This window comes from Myxine glutinosa, chromosome 1 (assembly GCF_964187855.1).
Source record: "Myxine glutinosa chromosome 1, kmMyxGlut1.1, whole genome shotgun sequence".
NCBI lineage: Eukaryota > Metazoa > Chordata > Myxini > Myxiniformes > Myxinidae > Myxine > Myxine glutinosa.
Window position 1 is genome coordinate 272,836,841 of NC_136261.1, and position 19,061 is coordinate 272,855,901.

The following is a 19,061-nucleotide window of genomic DNA, read 5'->3' on the forward strand; positions in this document are numbered from 1 at the left end:
TCATTGGAAAACATTTAAGAGCAGATTTCTTGAGTTGATTTTATAATTTTTTGATTGATTCACAAAATTGGAACACTTATTTATTGAGGCAAAAGTGAAATGAAAGTATTGATGTGATGCATTGATCAAATAATTACAAAAGTGATAAACTCACGTCAGTGATCAAACACATCCATTGTCTGAAATAAATAGGTTCCATTATTTGATAGCTGTTTATCTTCCTTATATTTAACCCTGAAGGCAAAGAAGTCAATTTGATTCCTCAAAAGCAAGTTAAAGATTTAATCAAAGGTTTGGTCAATTGCATTTTTTGCAGTGAAGTTAACTGTTGTCAATCACCTGTAAAATTACAGAAAGAATGCCTTCTTCTCTTTTCTGATGAATTATCTTTTTGAGGATGCAGCTTCTAAAAGCATTACCAACAGAAAATCTTCATTTTGTCCCTTTCAATGCATTAATGTCCATGGGAATAATCCAAAGTTTTTCAGAAAATCATTATTAAAATACTTTTTGCTACTTCGCAGTGCCTGAAGAAGAAGTCGAAGTTCTAAGGAAACCAAAACCTCTTCCAAGAGGTACTTGAAGTGCATTTTCTTTGAAAAAAAAAGCATTTGTACAGTGTGTTGATGAAACGCAAACATATTTTCCCAGAATTTTTTATCGTGCTTTTAGCTTTTATTAGCTTTTCAAATTGTGCAAATGTTGGAGCACATGCACCTCAGTGAGCTTGGAAATTGAATGCTGACATCATAATCAGGCATGTTAAAATACAGTTTGAAAAAATAATCATATTAGTTTCATTTACACAACGTATCACAAAGTGCAGGTATCACGTTAACAATGCTCAAACTTATCACCACCATTTTGATATTTAAACTTTGTAAAGCAAATAATTTCCAAATTTGTTTTTATCACAGCTCTCTGATAATGCATATCTTATGTTGGATATTTTATTTGGCCTCATATTGCAAAGGGTAAAAATAACTACTTTTGCAAAACTTTTAAAAACGAACGACAACAACAACAAAATGAAATCACATCGAGCCTTCTCGTTATCACGTTCATGAGGACCAGGATGACAATTGCACAATGTTGAAGTTTGCATGCTCACAATAACTTTTGAGCAAAAAAATAACATATTTTGAATTTAGCACCTGAAATATTTGCCAAACACTATTGACAAAAAGGAACTCCAAAGAGTAAGAAATTTGTCAACATTTTGATACAATTTTTCTTCCAACAAACAATAGTTTGTAAGTGATATTGTTTGATTAGTTTTTTTGTTTGGGGATATTGTTTTTTTCTTTCATTTGAATAAAGGAATTGAATTTTGTTCCAACGGACCTAATACATGCATTTTTCCAAGTTACTTCATTTGTCCCAAACCAATTTATTTCATATCAATTTTGAAAGTATTTTAAACTATTTCCTGAACCTGCCCTACAGCAGAAAAGGGAGCTGAGGTTCCTCTCAAAGCAAAAGAGGAATCTGAAATTCCTCACAAGGCTAAACCTATTATTAGAGGTGAATGCAAATGCATTTGAGCAAAATAATGCATTTTATTAGCCAAAACCAGTCTTATGACATACTCACATCATTGTGGTTATACTATATTTTTCACAACTTCTGGGATAAACATCAATTTCACGATATACAGTGCTGAATTACGTTGCACTTAACATTTTTACTTCATGAAAGTAAGTTTTCTTCAAGTTATGATCCTTTTGACACAAAAAGTGAATAAAAGGAATTCCTTGTTTGTTGATATTATGTTGATCATGCAAAAATATTTCAAAATCTCAAAATTGTAATGATCATTGCATTCTTTCTCTATTCCATTTTTTTGTATGGAGACAGTGCTTGTTGTGGTTGAAACTGCCTTAATTTTAGAAGATGACCTTTATCGGAAAACATATAAGAGCAGGTTTCTCGGTTTGATGTTGTAAATTTGATAATTGATGAAAAAATTGAAACATTTCTCCATTGAGGCAAAGCTAAAATGAAAGCATCGATGTGATGCATTGATCAAATACTTTTAAAAGTGATAATCTCATGCCATGAATCAGACATTCATTTTCTGAAATAATTAGGTTCCACTTTCTGAGAGATATTTATATTCCTTTTATTTAACCATGAAGGCAAAGAGGTGAATTTGATTCCTCAAAAGCAAATTAAAGAACTTATCAAAGGTTTGATCAACAACATTTTTGCAGTGAAGTTGACAGTTGTCATTCATCTGCAAAATTACAGAAATAATGTCTTGTTTTCCTTTCCAATGAATATACGATGAGACTAATTAGATGATACAATTTATGAATGCGTTGCCAAAAAAACATCTTCATTTTCCCCCCTTTAATGCCAAAGTTACTCTGGGATTAATCCAAAGTTTTATATAAAATCATTATTAAAATACTTTTTGCTATTTCGCAGTGCCTGAAGAAGTCGAAGTTCCTCGGAAACCAAAAGTTGTTTCAAGAGGTACTTGAAATGCATTTTCTTTTGAAAAAAAACAAATGCATTTTTACATTATTTTGATGAAACAAAAACATCTCTGAACACAACTTTTTCGTGCCCGATTATCTTTTCAAATTTTACAAATTTTGGTGCATGTGTAAGTAATTGACCTTGGAAATTGAATGCTGACATCAAAATCAGGCATGTTACAAATACAGTTTGAAAAAGTAATCATAGTTTTATGAACGCAGTGTTTCCCAAAGAGTGCGGGTATTATCAAGTTAAAAATGCTTTGATTTATCACCACCATTTTGATAATTAAACTTTGTAAAAACTAATTATTTCCAAATTATTGTTGAACACAGCTCTCTGATAATGCATATCTTACATTGGATATTTTATTTGATCTCATATTGTAAAATGTAAAAATAACTACTTTTGCAATAATCTGAAGAACTGACAACACAGAAATACATCACATAGAGCCATCCTGTTATCACGTTCAAGAAGACCTGGATGACAATTGATTGCACAATGCTGATATTTACATGCTCGCAAAAACATTTGAGCAAAAAAAAATACATTTTTTTAATATATCATTTGAAATATTTGCCGAACATTTTTATGAAAAGGGGATCCCAAAGAGTGAACGCTTTGTAAACATTTTGACAACTTTTGGTCCAACAAACGATAGTTTGAAAGGAATATTTTAAAATTATTTTGTGAGGGGTGGCAGGGTGGAGATATTTGTCTCTTTCAATTGATTAAATGAATTGATTATTTTCCAAACAGACCTCATACATGCATTTTCCAAGGCACTTCCTTTGTCTGCAACCAATTTATTTCATATCAATTTTGAAGGGATTTTAAACTAGTTGCTTAACCTGCCCCACAGCAGAAGAGGAAGCTGAGGTTCCTCTCAAGGCAAAAGAGGTTTCTGAGGTTCCTCACAAGAAAAAACCTATTTTTAGAGGTGATTGTAAATGCATTTGAGCAAAATAATGCATTTTATTAGCCAAAAACAGGCTTATGACATACTCACATTATTGTAATTACACTCTATTTTTCACAACTGGAATAGACGTCCACATCGATTTCACGATACACTGAATTATCTTGTACTTCAGATTTTTATTTCATTAAAGTAACTTTTCTTGAGGTTATTATCCTTTTGACACATTTTGCTGAATAAAAGCAATACCCTCTTTGTTGATGATGTATTGACAACTCAAAATATTTTAAGATATCAAAATTGTTATGATCACTGTGTTCCTTGTCTATTCATTGATTGCTACAGAGATAACATTTGTATTGGTTGAAACCTCCTTGATTCTAGAAGATTAGCATCATTGGAAAACATTTAAGAGCAGATTTCTTGAGTTGATTTTATAATTTTTTGATTGATTCACAAAATTGGAACACTTATTTATTGAGGCAAAAGTGAAATGAAAGTATTGATGTGATGCATTGATCAAATACTTACAAAAGTGATAAACTCATGTCAGTGATCAAACACATCCATTGTCTGAAATAAATAGGTTCCATTACTTGATAGCTGTTTATCTTCCTTATATTTAACCCTGAAGGCAAAGAAGTCAATTTGATTCCTCAAAAGCAAGTTAAAGATTTAATCAAAGGTTTGGTCAATTGCATTTTTTGCCGTGAAGTTGACAGTTGTCAATCATCTGCAAAATTACAGAAAGAATGCCTTCTTCTCTTTTCTGATGAATTATCTTTTTGAGGATGCAGCTTTTAAAAGCATTGCCAACATAAATCTTCATTTTGCCCCTTTCAATGCATTAATGTCCATGGGAATAATCCAAAGTTTTTCAGAAAATAATTATTAAAATACTTTTTGCTACTTCGCAGTGCCTGAAGAAGAAGTCGAAGTTCTAAGGAAACCAAAACCTGTTCCAAGAGGTACTTGAAATGCATTTTCTTTGAAAAAAAATGCATTTGTACAGTGTGTTGATGAAACGCAAACATATTTTCCCAGAATTTTTTATCGTGCCATATTAGCTTTTCAAATTGTGCAAATGTTGGAGCACATGCACCTCAGTGAGCTTGGAAATTGAATGCTGACATCATAATCAGGCATGTTAAAATACAGTTTGAAAAAATAATCATATTAGTTTCATTTACACAACGTATCACAAAGTGCAGGTATCACGTTAACAATGCTCAAACTTATCACCACCATTTTGATATTTAAACTTTGTAAAGCAAATAATTTCCAAATTTGTTTTTATCACAGCTCTCTGATAATGCATATCTTATGTTGGATATTTTATTTGGCCTCATATTGCAAAGGGTAAAAATAACTACTTTTGCAAAACTTTTAAAAACGAACGACAACAACAACAAAATGAAATCACATCGAGCCTTCTCGTTATCATGTTCATGAGGACCAGGATGACAATTGCACAATGTTGAAGTTTGCATGCTCACAATAACTTTTGAGCAAAAAAATAACATATTTTGAATTTAGCACCTGAAATATTTGCCAAACACTATTGACAAAAAGGAACTCCAAAGAGTAAGAAATTTGTCAACATTTTGATACAATTTTTCTTCCAACAAACAATAGTTTGTAAGTGATATTGTTTGATTAGTTTTTTTGTTTGGGGATATTGTTTTTTTCTTTCATTTGAATAAAGGAATTGAATTTTGTTCCAACGGACCTAATACATGCATTTTTCCAAGTTACTTCATTTGTCCGAAACCAATTTATTTCATATCAATTTTGAAAGTATTTTAAACTATTTCCTGAACCTGCCCTACAGCAGAAAAGGGAGCTGAGGTTCCTCTCAAAGCAAAAGAGGAATCTGAAATTCCTCACAAGGCTAAACCTATTATTAGAGGTGAATGCAAATGCATTTGAGCAAAATAATGCATTTTATTAGCCAAAACCAGTCTTATGACATACTCACATCATTGTGGTTACACTATATTTTTCACAACTTCTGGGATAAACATCAATTTCACGATATACAGTGCTGAATTACGTTGCACTTAACATTTTTACTTCATGAAAGTAAGTTTTCTTCAAGTTATGATCCTTTTGGCACAAAAAGTGAATAAAAGGAATTCCTTGTTTGTTGATATTATGTTGATCATGCAAAAATATTTCAAAATCTCAAAATTGTAATGATCATTGCATTCTTTCTCTATTCCATTTTTTTGTATGGAGACAGTGCTTGTTGTGGTTGAAACTGCCTTAATTTTAGAAGATGACCTTTATCGGAAAACATATAAGAGCAGGTTTCTCGGTTTGATGTTGTAAATTTGATAATTGATGAAAAAATTGAAACATTTCTCCATTGAGGCAAAGCTAAAATGAAAGCATCGATGTGATGCATCGATCAAATACTTTTAAAAGTGATAATCTCATGCCATGAATCAGACATTCATTTTCTGAAATAATTAGGTTCCACTTTCTGAGAGATATTTATCTTCCTTTTATTTAACCATGAAGGCAAAGAGGTGAATTTGATTCCTCAAAAGCAAATTAAAGAACTTATCGAAGGTTTGATCAACAACATTTTTGCAGTGAAGTTGACAGTTGTCATTCATCTGCAAAATTACAGAAATAATGTCTTGTTTTCCTTTCCAATGAATATACGATGAGACTAATTAGATGATACAATTTATGAATGCGTTGCCAAAAAAACATCTTCATTTTCCCCCCTTTAATGCCAAAGTTACTCTGGGATTAATCCAAAGTTTTATATAAAATCATTATTAAAATACTTTTTGCTATTTCGCAGTGCCTGAAGAAGTCGAAGTTCCTAGGAAACCAAAAGTTGTTTCAAGAGGTACTTGAAATGCATTTTCTTTTGAAAAAAAACAAATGCATTTGTACATTATTTTGATGAAACAAAAACATCTCTGAACAGAATCTTTTTCGTGCCCGATTATCTTTTCAAATTTTACAAATTTTGGTGCATGTGTAAGTAATTGACCTTGGAAATTGAATGCTGACATCAAAATCAGGCATGTTACAAATACAGTTTGAAAGAATAATCATAGTTTTATGAACGCAGTGTTTCCCAAAGAGTGCGGGTATTATCAAGTTAACAATGCTTTGATTTATCACCACCATTTTGATAATTAAACTTTGTAAAAACTAATTATTTCCAAATTATTGTTGAACACAGCTCTCTGATAATGCATATCTTACATTGGATATTTTATTTGATCTCATATTGTAAAATGTAAAAATAACTACTTTTGCAATAATCTTAAGAACTGACAACACAGAAATACATCACATAGAGCCATCCTGTTATCAAGTTCAAGAAGACCAGGATGACAATTGATTGCACAATGCTGATATTTACATGCTCGCAAAAACTTTTGAGCAAAAAAAAAAATACATATTTTTAATGTATCATTTGAAATATTTGCCGAACATTTTTATGAAAAGGGAATCCCAAAGAGTGAGCGCTTTGTAAACATTTTGACAACTTTTGGTCCAATAAACGATAGTTTGAACGGAATATTTTAAAATTATTTTGTGAGGGGTGGCAGGGTGGAGATATTTGTCTCTTTCAATTGATTAAATGAATTGATTATTTTCCAAACAGACCTCATACATGCATTTTCCAAGGCACTTCCTTTGTCTGCAACCAATTTATTTCATATCAATTTTGAAGGGATTTTAAACTAGTTGCTTAACCTGCCCCACAGCAGAAGAGGAAGCTGAGGTTCCTCTCAAGGCAAAAGAGGTTTCTGAGGTTCCTTACAAGAAAAAACCTATTTTTAGAGGTGATTGTAAATGCATTTGAGCAAAATAATGCATTTTATTAGCCAAAAACAGGCTTATGACATACTCACATTATTGTAATTACACTCTATTTTTCACAACTGGAATAGACGTCCACATCGATTTCACGATACACTGAATTATCTTGTACTTCAGATTTTTATTTCATTAAAGTAACTTTTCTTGAGGTTATTATCCTTTTGACACATTTTGCTGAATAAAAGCAATACCCTCTTTGTTGATGATGTATTGACAACTCAAAATATTTTAAGATATCAAAATTGTTATGATCACTGTGTTCCTTGTCTATTCATTGATTGCTACAGAGATAACATTTGTATTGGTTGAAACCTCCTTAATTCTAGAAGATTAGCATCATTGGAAAACATTTAAGAGCAGATTTCTTGAGTTGATTTTATAATTTTTTGATTGATTCACAAAATTGGAACACTTATTTATTGAGGCAAAAGTGAAATGAAAGTATTGATGTGATGCATTGATCAAATACTTACAAAAGTGATAAACTCACGTCAGTGATCAAACACATCCATTGTCTGAAATAAATAGGTTCCATTATTTGATAGCTGTTTATCTTCCTTATATTTAACCCTGAAGGCAAAGAAGTCAATTTGATTCCTCAAAAGCAAGTTAAAGATTTAATCAAAGGTTTGGTCAATTGCATTTTTTGCAGTGAAGTTGACAGTTGTCAATCATCTGCAAAATTACAGAAAGAATGCCTTCTTCTCTTTTCTGATGAATTATCTTTTTGAGGATGCAGCTTATAAAAGCATTGCCAACAAAAATCTTCATTTTTCCCCTTTCAATGCATTAATGTCCATGGGAATAATCCAAAGTTTTTCAGAAAATCATTATTAAAATACTTTTTGCTACTTCGCAGTGCCTGAAGAAGAAGTCGAAGTTCTAAGGAAACCAAAACCTGTTCCAAGAGGTACTTGAAATGCATTTTCTTTGAAAAAAAAATGCATTTGTACAGTGTGTTGATGAAACGCAAACATATTTTCCCAGAATTTTTTATCGTGCCATATTAGCTTTTCAAATTGTGCAAATGTTGGAGCACATGCACCTCAGTGAGCTTGGAAATTGAATGCTGACATCATAATCAGGCATGTTAAAATGCAGTTTGAAAAAATAATCATATTAGTTTCATTTACACAACGTATCACAAAGTGCAGGTATCACGTTAACAATGTTCAAACTTATCACCACCATTTTGATATTTAAACTTTGTAAAGCAAATAATTTCCAAATTTGTTTTTATCACAGCTCTCTGATAATGCATATCTTATGTTGGATATTTTATTTGGCCTCATATTGCAAAAGGTAAAAATAACTACTTTTGCAAAACTTTTAAAAACGAACGACAACAACAACAACAAAAAATAACATAGAGCCTTCTCGTTATCACGTTCATGAGGACCAGGATGACAATTGCACAATGTTGAAGTTTGCATGCTCACAATAACGTTTGAGCAAAAAAATAACATATTTTGAATTTAGCACCTGAAATATTTGCCAAACACTATTGACAAAAAGGAACTCCAAAGAGTAAGAAATTTGTCAACATTTTGATACAATTTTTCTTCCAACAAACAATAGTTTGTAAGTGATATTGTTTGATTAGTTTTTTTGTTTGGGGATATTGTTTTTTTCTTTCATTTGAATAAAGGAATTGAATTTTGTTCCAACGGACCTAATACATGCATTTTTCCAAGTTATTTCATTTGTCCGAAACCAATTTATTTCATATCAATTTTGAAAGTATTTTAAACTATTTCCTGAACCTGCCCTACAGAAAAGGGAGCTGAGGTTCCTCTCAAAGCAAAAGAGGATTCTGAAATTCCTCACAAGGCTAAACCTATTATTAGAGGTGAATGCAAATGCATTTGAGCAAAATAATGCATTTTATTAGCCAAAACCAGTCTTATGACATACTCACATCATTGTGGTTACACTATATTTTTCACAACTTCTGGGATAAACATCAATTTCACGATATACAGTGCTGAATTACGTTGCACTTAACATTTTTACTTCATGAAAGTAAGTTTTCTTCAAGTTATGATCCTTTTGGCACAAAAAGTGAATAAAAGGAATTCCTTGTTTGTTGATATTATGTTGATCATGCAAAAATATTTCAAAATCTCAAAATTGTAATGATAATTGCATTCTTTCTCTATTCCATTTTTTTGTATGGAGACAGTGCTTGTTGTGGTTGAAACTGCCTTAATTTTAGAAGATGACCTTTATCGGAAAACATTTAAGAGCAGGTTTCTCGGTTTGATGTTGTAAATTTTATAATTGATGAAAAAATTGAAACATTTCTCCATTGAGGCAAAGCTAAAATGAAAGCATCGATGTGATGCATTGATCAAATACTTTTAAAAGTGATAATCTCATGCCATGAATCAGACATTCATTTTCTGAAATAATTAGGTTCCACTTTCTGAGAGATATTTATCTTCCTTTTATTTAACCATGAAGGCAAAGAAGTGAATTTGATTCCTCAAAAGCAAATTAAAGAACTTATCAAAGGTTTGATCAACAACATTTTTGCAGTGAAGTTGACAGTTGTCATTCATCTGCAAAATTACAGAAATAATGTCTTGTTTTCCTTTCCAATGAATATACGATGAGACTAATTAGATGATACAATTTATGAATGCGTTGCCAAAAAAACATCTTCATTTTCCCCCCTTTAATGCCAAAGTTACTCTGGGATTAATCCAAAGTTTTATATAAAATCATTATTAAAATACTTTTTGCTATTTCGCAGTGCCTGAAGAAGTCGAAGTTCCTAGGAAACCAAAAGTTGTTTCAAGAGGTACTTGAAATGCATTTTCTTTTGAAAAAAAACAAATGCATTTGTACATTATTTTGATGAAACAAAAACATCTCTGAACAGAATCTTTTTCGTGCCCGATTATCTTTTCAAATTTTACAAATTTTGGTGCATGTGCAAGTAATTGACCTTGGAAATTGAATGCTGACATCAAAATCAGGCATGTTACAAATACAGTTTGAAAAAATAATCATAGTTTTATGAACGCAGTGTTTCCCAAAGAGTGCGGGTATTATCAAGTTAACAATGCTTTGATTTATCACCACCATTTTGATAATTAAACTTTGTAAAAACTAATTATTTCCAAATTATTGTTGAACACAGCTCTCTGATAATGCATATCTTACATTGGATATTTTATTTGATCTCATATTGTAAAATGTAAAAATAACTACTTTTGCAATAATCTTAAGAACTGACAACACAGAAATACATCACATAGAGCCATTCTGTTATCACGTTCAAGAAGACCAGGATGACAATTGATTGCACAATGCTGATATTTACATGCTCGCAAAAACTTTTGAGCAAAAAAAAAAATACATATTTTTAATATATCATTTGAAATATTTGCCGAACATTTTTATGAAAAGGGAATCCCAAAGAGTGAACGCTTTGTAAACATTTTGACAACTTTTGGTCCAATAAACGATAGTTTGAAAGGAATATTTTAAAATTATTTTGTGAGGGGTGGCAGGGTGGAGATATTTGTCTCTTTCAATTGATTAAATGAATTGATTATTTTCCAAACAGACCTCATACATGCATTTTCCAAGGCACTTCCTTTGTCTGCAACCAATTTATTTCATATCAATTTTGAAGGGTTTTAAACTCGTTGCTTAACCTGCCCCACAGCAGAAGAGGAAGCTGAGGTTCCTCTCAAGGCAAAAGAGGTTTCTGAGGTTCCTTACAAGAAAAAACCTATTTTTAGAGGTGATTGTAAATGCATTTGAGCAAAATAATGCATTTTATTAGCCCAAAACAGGCTTATGACATACTCACATTATTGTAATTACACTCTATTTTTCACAACTGGAATAGACGTCCACATCGATTTCACGATACACTGAATTATCTTGTACTTCAGATTTTTATTTCATTTAAGGAACTTTTCTTGAGGTTATTATCCTTTTGACACATTTTGCTGAATAAAAGCAATACCCTCTTTGTTGATGATGTATTGACAACTCAAAATATTTTAAGATATCAAAATTGTTATGATCACTGTGTTCCTTGTCTATTCATTGATTGGTACAGAGATAACATTTGTATTGGTTGAAACCTCCTTGATTCTAGAAGATTAGCATCATTGGAAAACATTTAAGAGCAGATTTCTTGAGTTGATTTTATAATTTTTTGATTGATTCACAAAATTGGAACACTTATTTATTGAGGCAAAAGTGAAATGAAAGTATTGATGTGATGCATTGATCAAATACTTACAAAAGTGATAAACTCACGTCAGTGATCAAACACATCCATTGTCTGAAATAAATAGGTTCCATTATTTGATAGCTGTTTATCTTCCTTATATTTAACCCTGAAGGCAAAGAAGTCAATTTGATTCCTCAAAAGCAAGTTAAAGATTTAATCAAAGGTTTGGTCAATTGCATTTTTTGCAATGAAGTTGACAGTTGTCAATCATCTGCAAAATTACAGAAAGAATGCCTTCTTCTCTTTTCTGATACCACCTTTAGAAGGATACCACCTTTTTGATACCACCTTCTCTTTTCTGATGAATTATCTTTTTGAGGATGCAGCTTATAAAAGCATTGCCAACAAAAATCCTCATTTTTCCCCTTTCAATGCATTAATGTCCATGGGAATAATCCAAAGTTTTTCAGAAAATCATTATTAAAATACTTTTGGTACTTCGCAGTGCCTGAAGAAGAAGTCGAAGTTCTAAGGAAACCAAAACCTGTTCCAAGAGGTACTTGTAATGCATTTTCTTTGAAAAAAAATGCATTTGTACAGTGTGTTGATGAAACGCAAACATATTTTCCCAGAATTTTTTATCGTGCCATATTAGCTTTTCAAATTGTGCAAATGTTGGAGCACATGCACCTCAGTGAGCTTGGAAATTTAATGCTGACATCATAATCAGGCATGTTAAAATACAGTTTGAAAAAATAATCATATTAGTTTCATTTACACAACGTATCACAAAGTGCAGGTATTACGTTAACAATGCTCAAACTTATCACCACCATTTTGATATTTAAACTTTGTAAAGCAAATAATTTCCAAATTTGTTTTTATCACAGCTCTCTGATAATGCATATCTTATGTTGGATATTTTATTTGGCCTCATATTGCAAAAGGTAAAAATAACTACTTTTGCAAAACTTTTAAAAACGAACGACAACAACAACAAAAAGAAATCACATAGAGCCTTCTCGTTATCACGTTCATGAGGACCAGGATGACAATTGCACAATGTTGAAGTTTGCATGCTCACAATAACTTTTGAGCAAAAAAATATCATATTTTGAATTTAGCACCTGAAATATTTGCCAAACACTATTGACAAAAAGGAACTCCAAAGAGTAAGAAATTTGTCAACATTTTGATACAATTTTTCTTCCAACAAACAATAGTTTGTAAGTGATATTGTTTGATTAGTTTTTTTGTTTGGGGATATTGTTTTTTTCTTTCATTTGAATAAAGGAATTGAATTTTGTTCCAACGGACCTAATACATGCATTTTTCCAAGTTACTTCATTTGTCCGAAACCAATTTATTTCATATCAATTTTGAAAGTATTTTAAACTATTTCCTGAACCTGCCCTACAGCAGAAAAGGGAGCTGAGGTTCCTCTCAAAGCAAAAGGGGAATCTGAAATTCCTCACAAGGCTAAACCTATTATTAGAGGTGAATGCAAATGCATTTGAGCAAAATAATGCATTTTATTAGCCAAAACCAGTCTTATGACATACTCACATCATTGTGGTTACACTATATTTTCACAACTTCTGGGATAAACATAAATTTCACGATATACAGTGCTGAATTACGTTGCACTTAACATTTTTACTTCATGAAAGTAAGTTTTCTTCAAGTTATGATCCTTTTGGCACAGAAAGTGAATAAAAGGAATTCCTTGTTTGTTGATATTATGTTGATCATGCAAAAATATTTCAAAATCTCAAAATTGTAATGATCATTGCATTCTTTCTCTATTCCATTTTTTTGTATGGAGACAGTGCTTGTTGTGGTTGAAACTGCCTTAATTTTAGAAGATGACCTTTATCGGAAAACATTTAAGAGCAGGTTTCTCGGTTTGATGTTGTAAATTTTATAATTGATGAAAAAATTGAAACATTTCTCCATTGAGGCAAAGCTAAAATGAAAGCATCGATGTGATGCATTGATCAAATACTTTTAAAAGTGATAATCTCATGCCATGAATCAGACATTCATTTTCTGAAATAATTAGGTTCCACTTTCTGAGAGATATTTATCTTCCTTTTATTTAACCATGAAGGCAAAGAAGTGAATTTGATTCCTCAAAAGCAAATTAAAGAACTTATCAAAGGTTTGATCAACAACATTTTTGCAGTGAAGTTGACAGTTGTCATTCATCTGCAAAATTACAGAAATAATGTCTTGTTTTCCTTTCCAATGAATATACGATGAGACTAATTAGATGATACAATTTATGAATGCGTTGCCAAAAAAACATCTTCATTTTCCCCCCTTTAATGCCAAAGTTACTCTGGGATTAATCCAAAGTTTTATATAAAATCATTATTAAAATACTTTTTGCTATTTCGCAGTGCCTGAAGAAGTCGAAGTTCCTAGGAAACCAAAAGTTGTTTCAAGAGGTACTTGAAATGCATTTTCTTTTGAAAAAAAACAAATGCATTTGTACATTATTTTGATGAAACAAAAACATCTCTGAACAGAATCTTTTTCGTGCCCAATTATCTTTTCAAATTTTACAAATTTTGGTGCATGTGCAAGTAATTGACCTTGGAAATTGAATGCTGACATCAAAATCAGGCATGTTACAAATACAGTTTGAAAAAATAATCATAGTTTTATGAACGCAGTGTTTCCCAAAGAGTGCGGGTATTATCAAGTTAACAATGCTTTGATTTATCACCACCATTTTGATAATTAAACTTTGTAAAAACTAATTATTTCCAAATTATTGTTGAACACAGCTCTCTGATAATGCATATCTTACATTGGATATTTTATTTGATCTCATATTGTAAAATGTAAAAATAACTACTTTTGCAATAATCTTAAGAACTGACAACACAGAAATACATCATATAGAGCCATCCTGTTATCACGTTCAAGAAGACCAGGATGACAATTGATTGCACAATGCTGATATTTACATGCTCGCAAAAACTTTTGAGCAAAAAAAAAAATACATATTTTTAATGTATCATTTGAAATATTTGCCAAACATTTTTATGAAAAGGGAATCCCAAAGAGTGAACGCTTTGTAAACATTTTGACAACTTTTGGTCCAATAAACGATAGTTTGAAAGGAATATTTTAAAATTATTTTGTGAGGGGTGGCAGGGTGGAGATATTTGTCTCTTTCAATTGATTAAATGAATTGATTATTTTCCAAACAGACCTCATACATGCATTTTCCAAGGCACTTCCTTTGTCTGCAACCAATTTATTTCATATCAATTTTGAAGGGTTTTAAACTAGTTGCTTAACCTGCCCCACAGCAGAAGAGGAAGCTGAGGTTCCTCTCAAGGCAAAAGAGGTTTCTGAGGTTCCTTACAAGAAAAAACCTATTTTTAGAGGTGATTGTAAATGCATTTGAGCAAAATAATGCATTTTATTAGCCAAAAACAGGCTTATGACATACTCACATTATTGTAATTACACTCTATTTTTCACAACTGGAATAGACGTCCACATCGATTTCACGATACACTGAATTATCTTGTACTTCAGATTTTTATTTCATTAAAGTAACTTTTCTTGAGGTTATTATCCTTTTGACACATTTTGCTGAATAAAAGCAATACCCTCTTCATTGATGATGTATTGACAACTCAAAATATTTTAAGATATCAAAATTGTTATGATCACTGTGTTCCTTGTCTATTCATTGATTGCTACAGAGATAACATTTGTATTGGTTGAAACCTCCTTGATTCTAGAAGATTAGCATCATTGGAAAACATTTAAGAGCAGATTTCTTGAGTTGATTTTATAATTTTTTGATTGATTCACAAAATTGGAACACTTATTTATTGAGGCAAAAGTGAAATGAAAGTATTGATGTGATGCATTGATCAAATACTTACAAAAGTGATAAACTCACGTCAGTGATCAAACACATCCATTGTCTGAAATAAATAGGTTCCATTATTTGATAGCTGTTTATCTTCCTTATATTTAACCCTGAAGGCAAAGAAGTCAATTTGATTCCTCAAAAGCAAGTTAAAGATTTAATCAAAGGTTTGGTCAATTGCATTTTTTGCAGTGAAGTTGACAGTTGTCAATCATCTGCAAAATTACAGAAAGAATGCCTTCTTCTCTTTTCTGATACCACCTTTAGAAGGATACCACCTTTCTGATACCACCTTCTCTTTTCTGATGAATTATCTTTTTGAGGATGCAGCTTATAAAAGCATTGCCAACAAAAATCTTCATTTTTTCCCCTTTCAATGCATTAATGTCCATGGGAATAATCCAAAGTTTTTCAGAAAATCATTATTAAAATACTTTTTGCTACTTCGCAGTGCCTGAAGAAGAAGTCGAAGTTCTAAGGAAACCAAAACCTGTTCCAAGAGGTACTTGAAATGCATTTTCTTTGAAAAAAAATGCATTTGTACAGTGTGTTGATGAAACGCAAACATATTTTCCCAGAATTTTTTATCGTGCCATATTAGCTTTTCAAATTGTGCAAATGTTGGAGCACATGCACCTCAGTGAGCTTGGAAATTGAATGCTGACATCATAATCAGGCATGTTAAAATACAGTTTGAAAAAATAATCATATTAGTTTCATTTACACAACGTATCACAAAGTGCAGGTATCACGTTAACAATGCTCAAACTTATCACCACCATTTTGATATTTAAACTTTGTAAAGCAAATAATTTCCAAATTTGTTTTTATCACAGCTCTCTGATAATGCATATCTTATGTTGGATATTTTATTTGGCCTCATATTGCAAAGGGTAAAAATAACTACTTTTGCAAAACTTTTAAAAACGAACGACAACAACAACAAAATGAAATCACATCGAGCCTTCTCGTTATCATGTTCATGAGGACCAGGATGACAATTGCACAATGTTGAAGTTTGCATGCTCACAATAACTTTTGAGCAAAAAAATAACATATTTTGAATTTAGCACCTGAAATATTTGCCAAACACTATTGACAAAAAGGAACTCCAAAGAGTAAGAAATTTGTCAACATTTTGATACAATTTTTCTTCCAACAAACAATAGTTTGTAAGTGATATTGTTTGATTAGTTTTTTTGTTTGGGGATATTGTTTTTTTCTTTCATTTGAATAAAGGAATTGAATTTTGTTCCAACGGACCTAATACATGCATTTTTCCAAGTTACTTCATTTGTCCGAAACCAATTTATTTCATATCAATTTTGAAAGTATTTTAAACTATTTCCTGAACCTGCCCTACAGCAGAAAAGGGAGCTGAGGTTCCTCTCAAAGCAAAAGAGGAATCTGAAATTCCTCACAAGGCTAAACCTATTATTAGAGGTGAATGCAAATGCATTTGAGCAAAATAATGCATTTTATTAGCCAAAACCAGTCTTATGACATACTCACATCATTGTGGTTACACTATATTTTTCACAACTTCTGGGATAAACATCAATTTCACGATATACAGTGCTGAATTACGTTGCACTTAACATTTTTACTTCATGAAAGTAAGTTTTCTTCAAGTTATGATCCTTTTGGCACAAAAAGTGAATAAAAGGAATTCCTTGTTTGTTGATATTATGTTGATCATGCAAAAATATTTCAAAATCTCAAAATTGTAATGATCATTGCATTCTTTCTCTATTCCATTTTTTTGTATGGAGACAGTGCTTGTTGTGGTTGAAACTGCCTTAATTTTAGAAGATGACCTTTATCGGAAAACATATAAGAGCAGGTTTCTCGGTTTGATGTTGTAAATTTGATAATTGATGAAAAAATTGAAACATTTCTCCATTGAGGCAAAGCTAAAATGAAAGCATCGATGTGATGCATCGATCAAATACTTTTAAAAGTGATAATCTCATGCCATGAATCAGACATTCATTTTCTGAAATAATTAGGTTCCACTTTCTGAGAGATATTTATCTTCCTTTTATTTAACCATGAAGGCAAAGAGGTGAATTTGATTCCTCAAAAGCAAATTAAAGAACTTATCGAAGGTTTGATCAACAACATTTTTGCAGTGAAGTTGACAGTTGTCATTCATCTGCAAAATTACAGAAATAATGTCTTGTTTTCCTTTCCAATGAATATACGATGAGACTAATTAGATGATACAATTTATGAATGCGTTGCCAAAAAAACATCTTCATTTTCCCCCCTTTAATGCCAAAGTTACTCTGGGATTAATCCAAAGTTTTATATAAAATCATTATTAAAATACTTTTTGCTATTTCGCAGTGCCTGAAGAAGTCGAAGTTCCTAGGAAACCAAAAGTTGTTTCAAGAGGTACTTGAAATGCATTTTCTTTTGAAAAAAAACAAATGCATTTGTACATTATTTTGATGAAACAAAAACATCTCTGAACAGAATCTTTTTCGTGCCCGATTATCTTTTCAAATTTTACAAATTTTGGTGCATGTGTAAGTAATTGACCTTGGAAATTGAATGCTGACATCAAAATCAGGCATGTTACAAATACAGTTTGAAAGAATAATCATAGTTTTATGAACGCAGTGTTTCCCAAAGAGTGCGGGTATTATCAAGTTAACAATGCTTTGATTTATCACCACCATTTTGATAATTAAACTTTGTAAAAACTAATTATTTCCAAATTATTGTTGAACACAGCTCTCTGATAATGCATATCTTACATTGGATATTTTATTTGATCTCATATTGTAAAATGTAAAAATAACTACTTTTGCAATAATCTTAAGAACTGACAACACAGAAATACATCACATAGAGCCATCCTGTTATCAAGTTCAAGAAGACCAGGATGACAATTGATTGCACAATGCTGATATTTACATGCTCGCAAAAACTTTTGAGCAAAAAAAAAAATACATATTTTTAATGTATCATTTGAAATATTTGCCGAACATTTTTATGAAAAGGGAATCCCAAAGAGTGAGCGCTTTGTAAACATTTTGACAACTTTTGGTCCAATAAACGATAGTTTGAACGGAATATTTTAAAATTATTTTGTGAGGGGTGGCAGGGTGGAGATATTTGTCTCTTTCAATTGATTAAATGAATTGATTATTTTCCAAACAGACCTCATACATGCATTTTCCAAGGCACTTCCTTTGTCTGCAACCAATTTATTTCATATCAATTTTGAAGGGATTTTAAACTAGTTGCTTAACCTGCCCCACAGCAGAAGAGGAAGCTGAGGTTCCTCTCAAGGCAAAAGAGGTTTCTGAGGTTCCTTACAAGAAAAAACCTATTTTTAGAGGTGATTGTAAATGCATTTGAGCAAAATAATGCATTTTATTAGCCAAAAACAGGCTTATGACATACTCACATTATTGTAATTACACTCTATTTTTCACAACTGGAATAGACGTCCACATCGATTTCACGATACACTGAATTATCTTGTACTTCAGATTTTTATTTCATTAAAGTAACTTTTCTTGAGGTTATTATCCTTTTGACACATTTTGCTGAATAAAAGCAATACCCTCTTTGTTGATGATGTATTGACAACTCAAAATATTTTAAGATATCAAAATTGTTATGATCACTGTGTTCCTTGTCTATTCATTGATTGCTACAGAGATAACATTTGTATTGGTTGAAACCTCCTTAATTCT

At 31.3% G+C, this 19,061-nt stretch overlaps 1 protein-coding gene across 1 annotated transcript in view; it reads left to right on the forward strand.

Moving 5' to 3' along the window:
* TTN (titin) overlaps window positions 1-19,061 on the forward strand; it is a 501,281-nt gene that overhangs the window by 192,715 nt on the left and 289,505 nt on the right. The window contains exons 156-165 of the mRNA XM_078776713.1: window positions 525-575; window positions 2,431-2,478; window positions 4,324-4,374; window positions 6,222-6,269; window positions 8,118-8,168; window positions 10,014-10,061; window positions 11,959-12,009; window positions 13,856-13,903; window positions 15,803-15,853; window positions 17,701-17,748. Coding sequence (XP_078632839.1) covers window positions 525-575; window positions 2,431-2,478; window positions 4,324-4,374; window positions 6,222-6,269; window positions 8,118-8,168; window positions 10,014-10,061; window positions 11,959-12,009; window positions 13,856-13,903; window positions 15,803-15,853; window positions 17,701-17,748 — 495 coding nt within the window. The remainder of the gene's footprint in view (window positions 1-524; window positions 576-2,430; window positions 2,479-4,323; window positions 4,375-6,221; window positions 6,270-8,117; window positions 8,169-10,013; window positions 10,062-11,958; window positions 12,010-13,855; window positions 13,904-15,802; window positions 15,854-17,700; window positions 17,749-19,061) is intronic.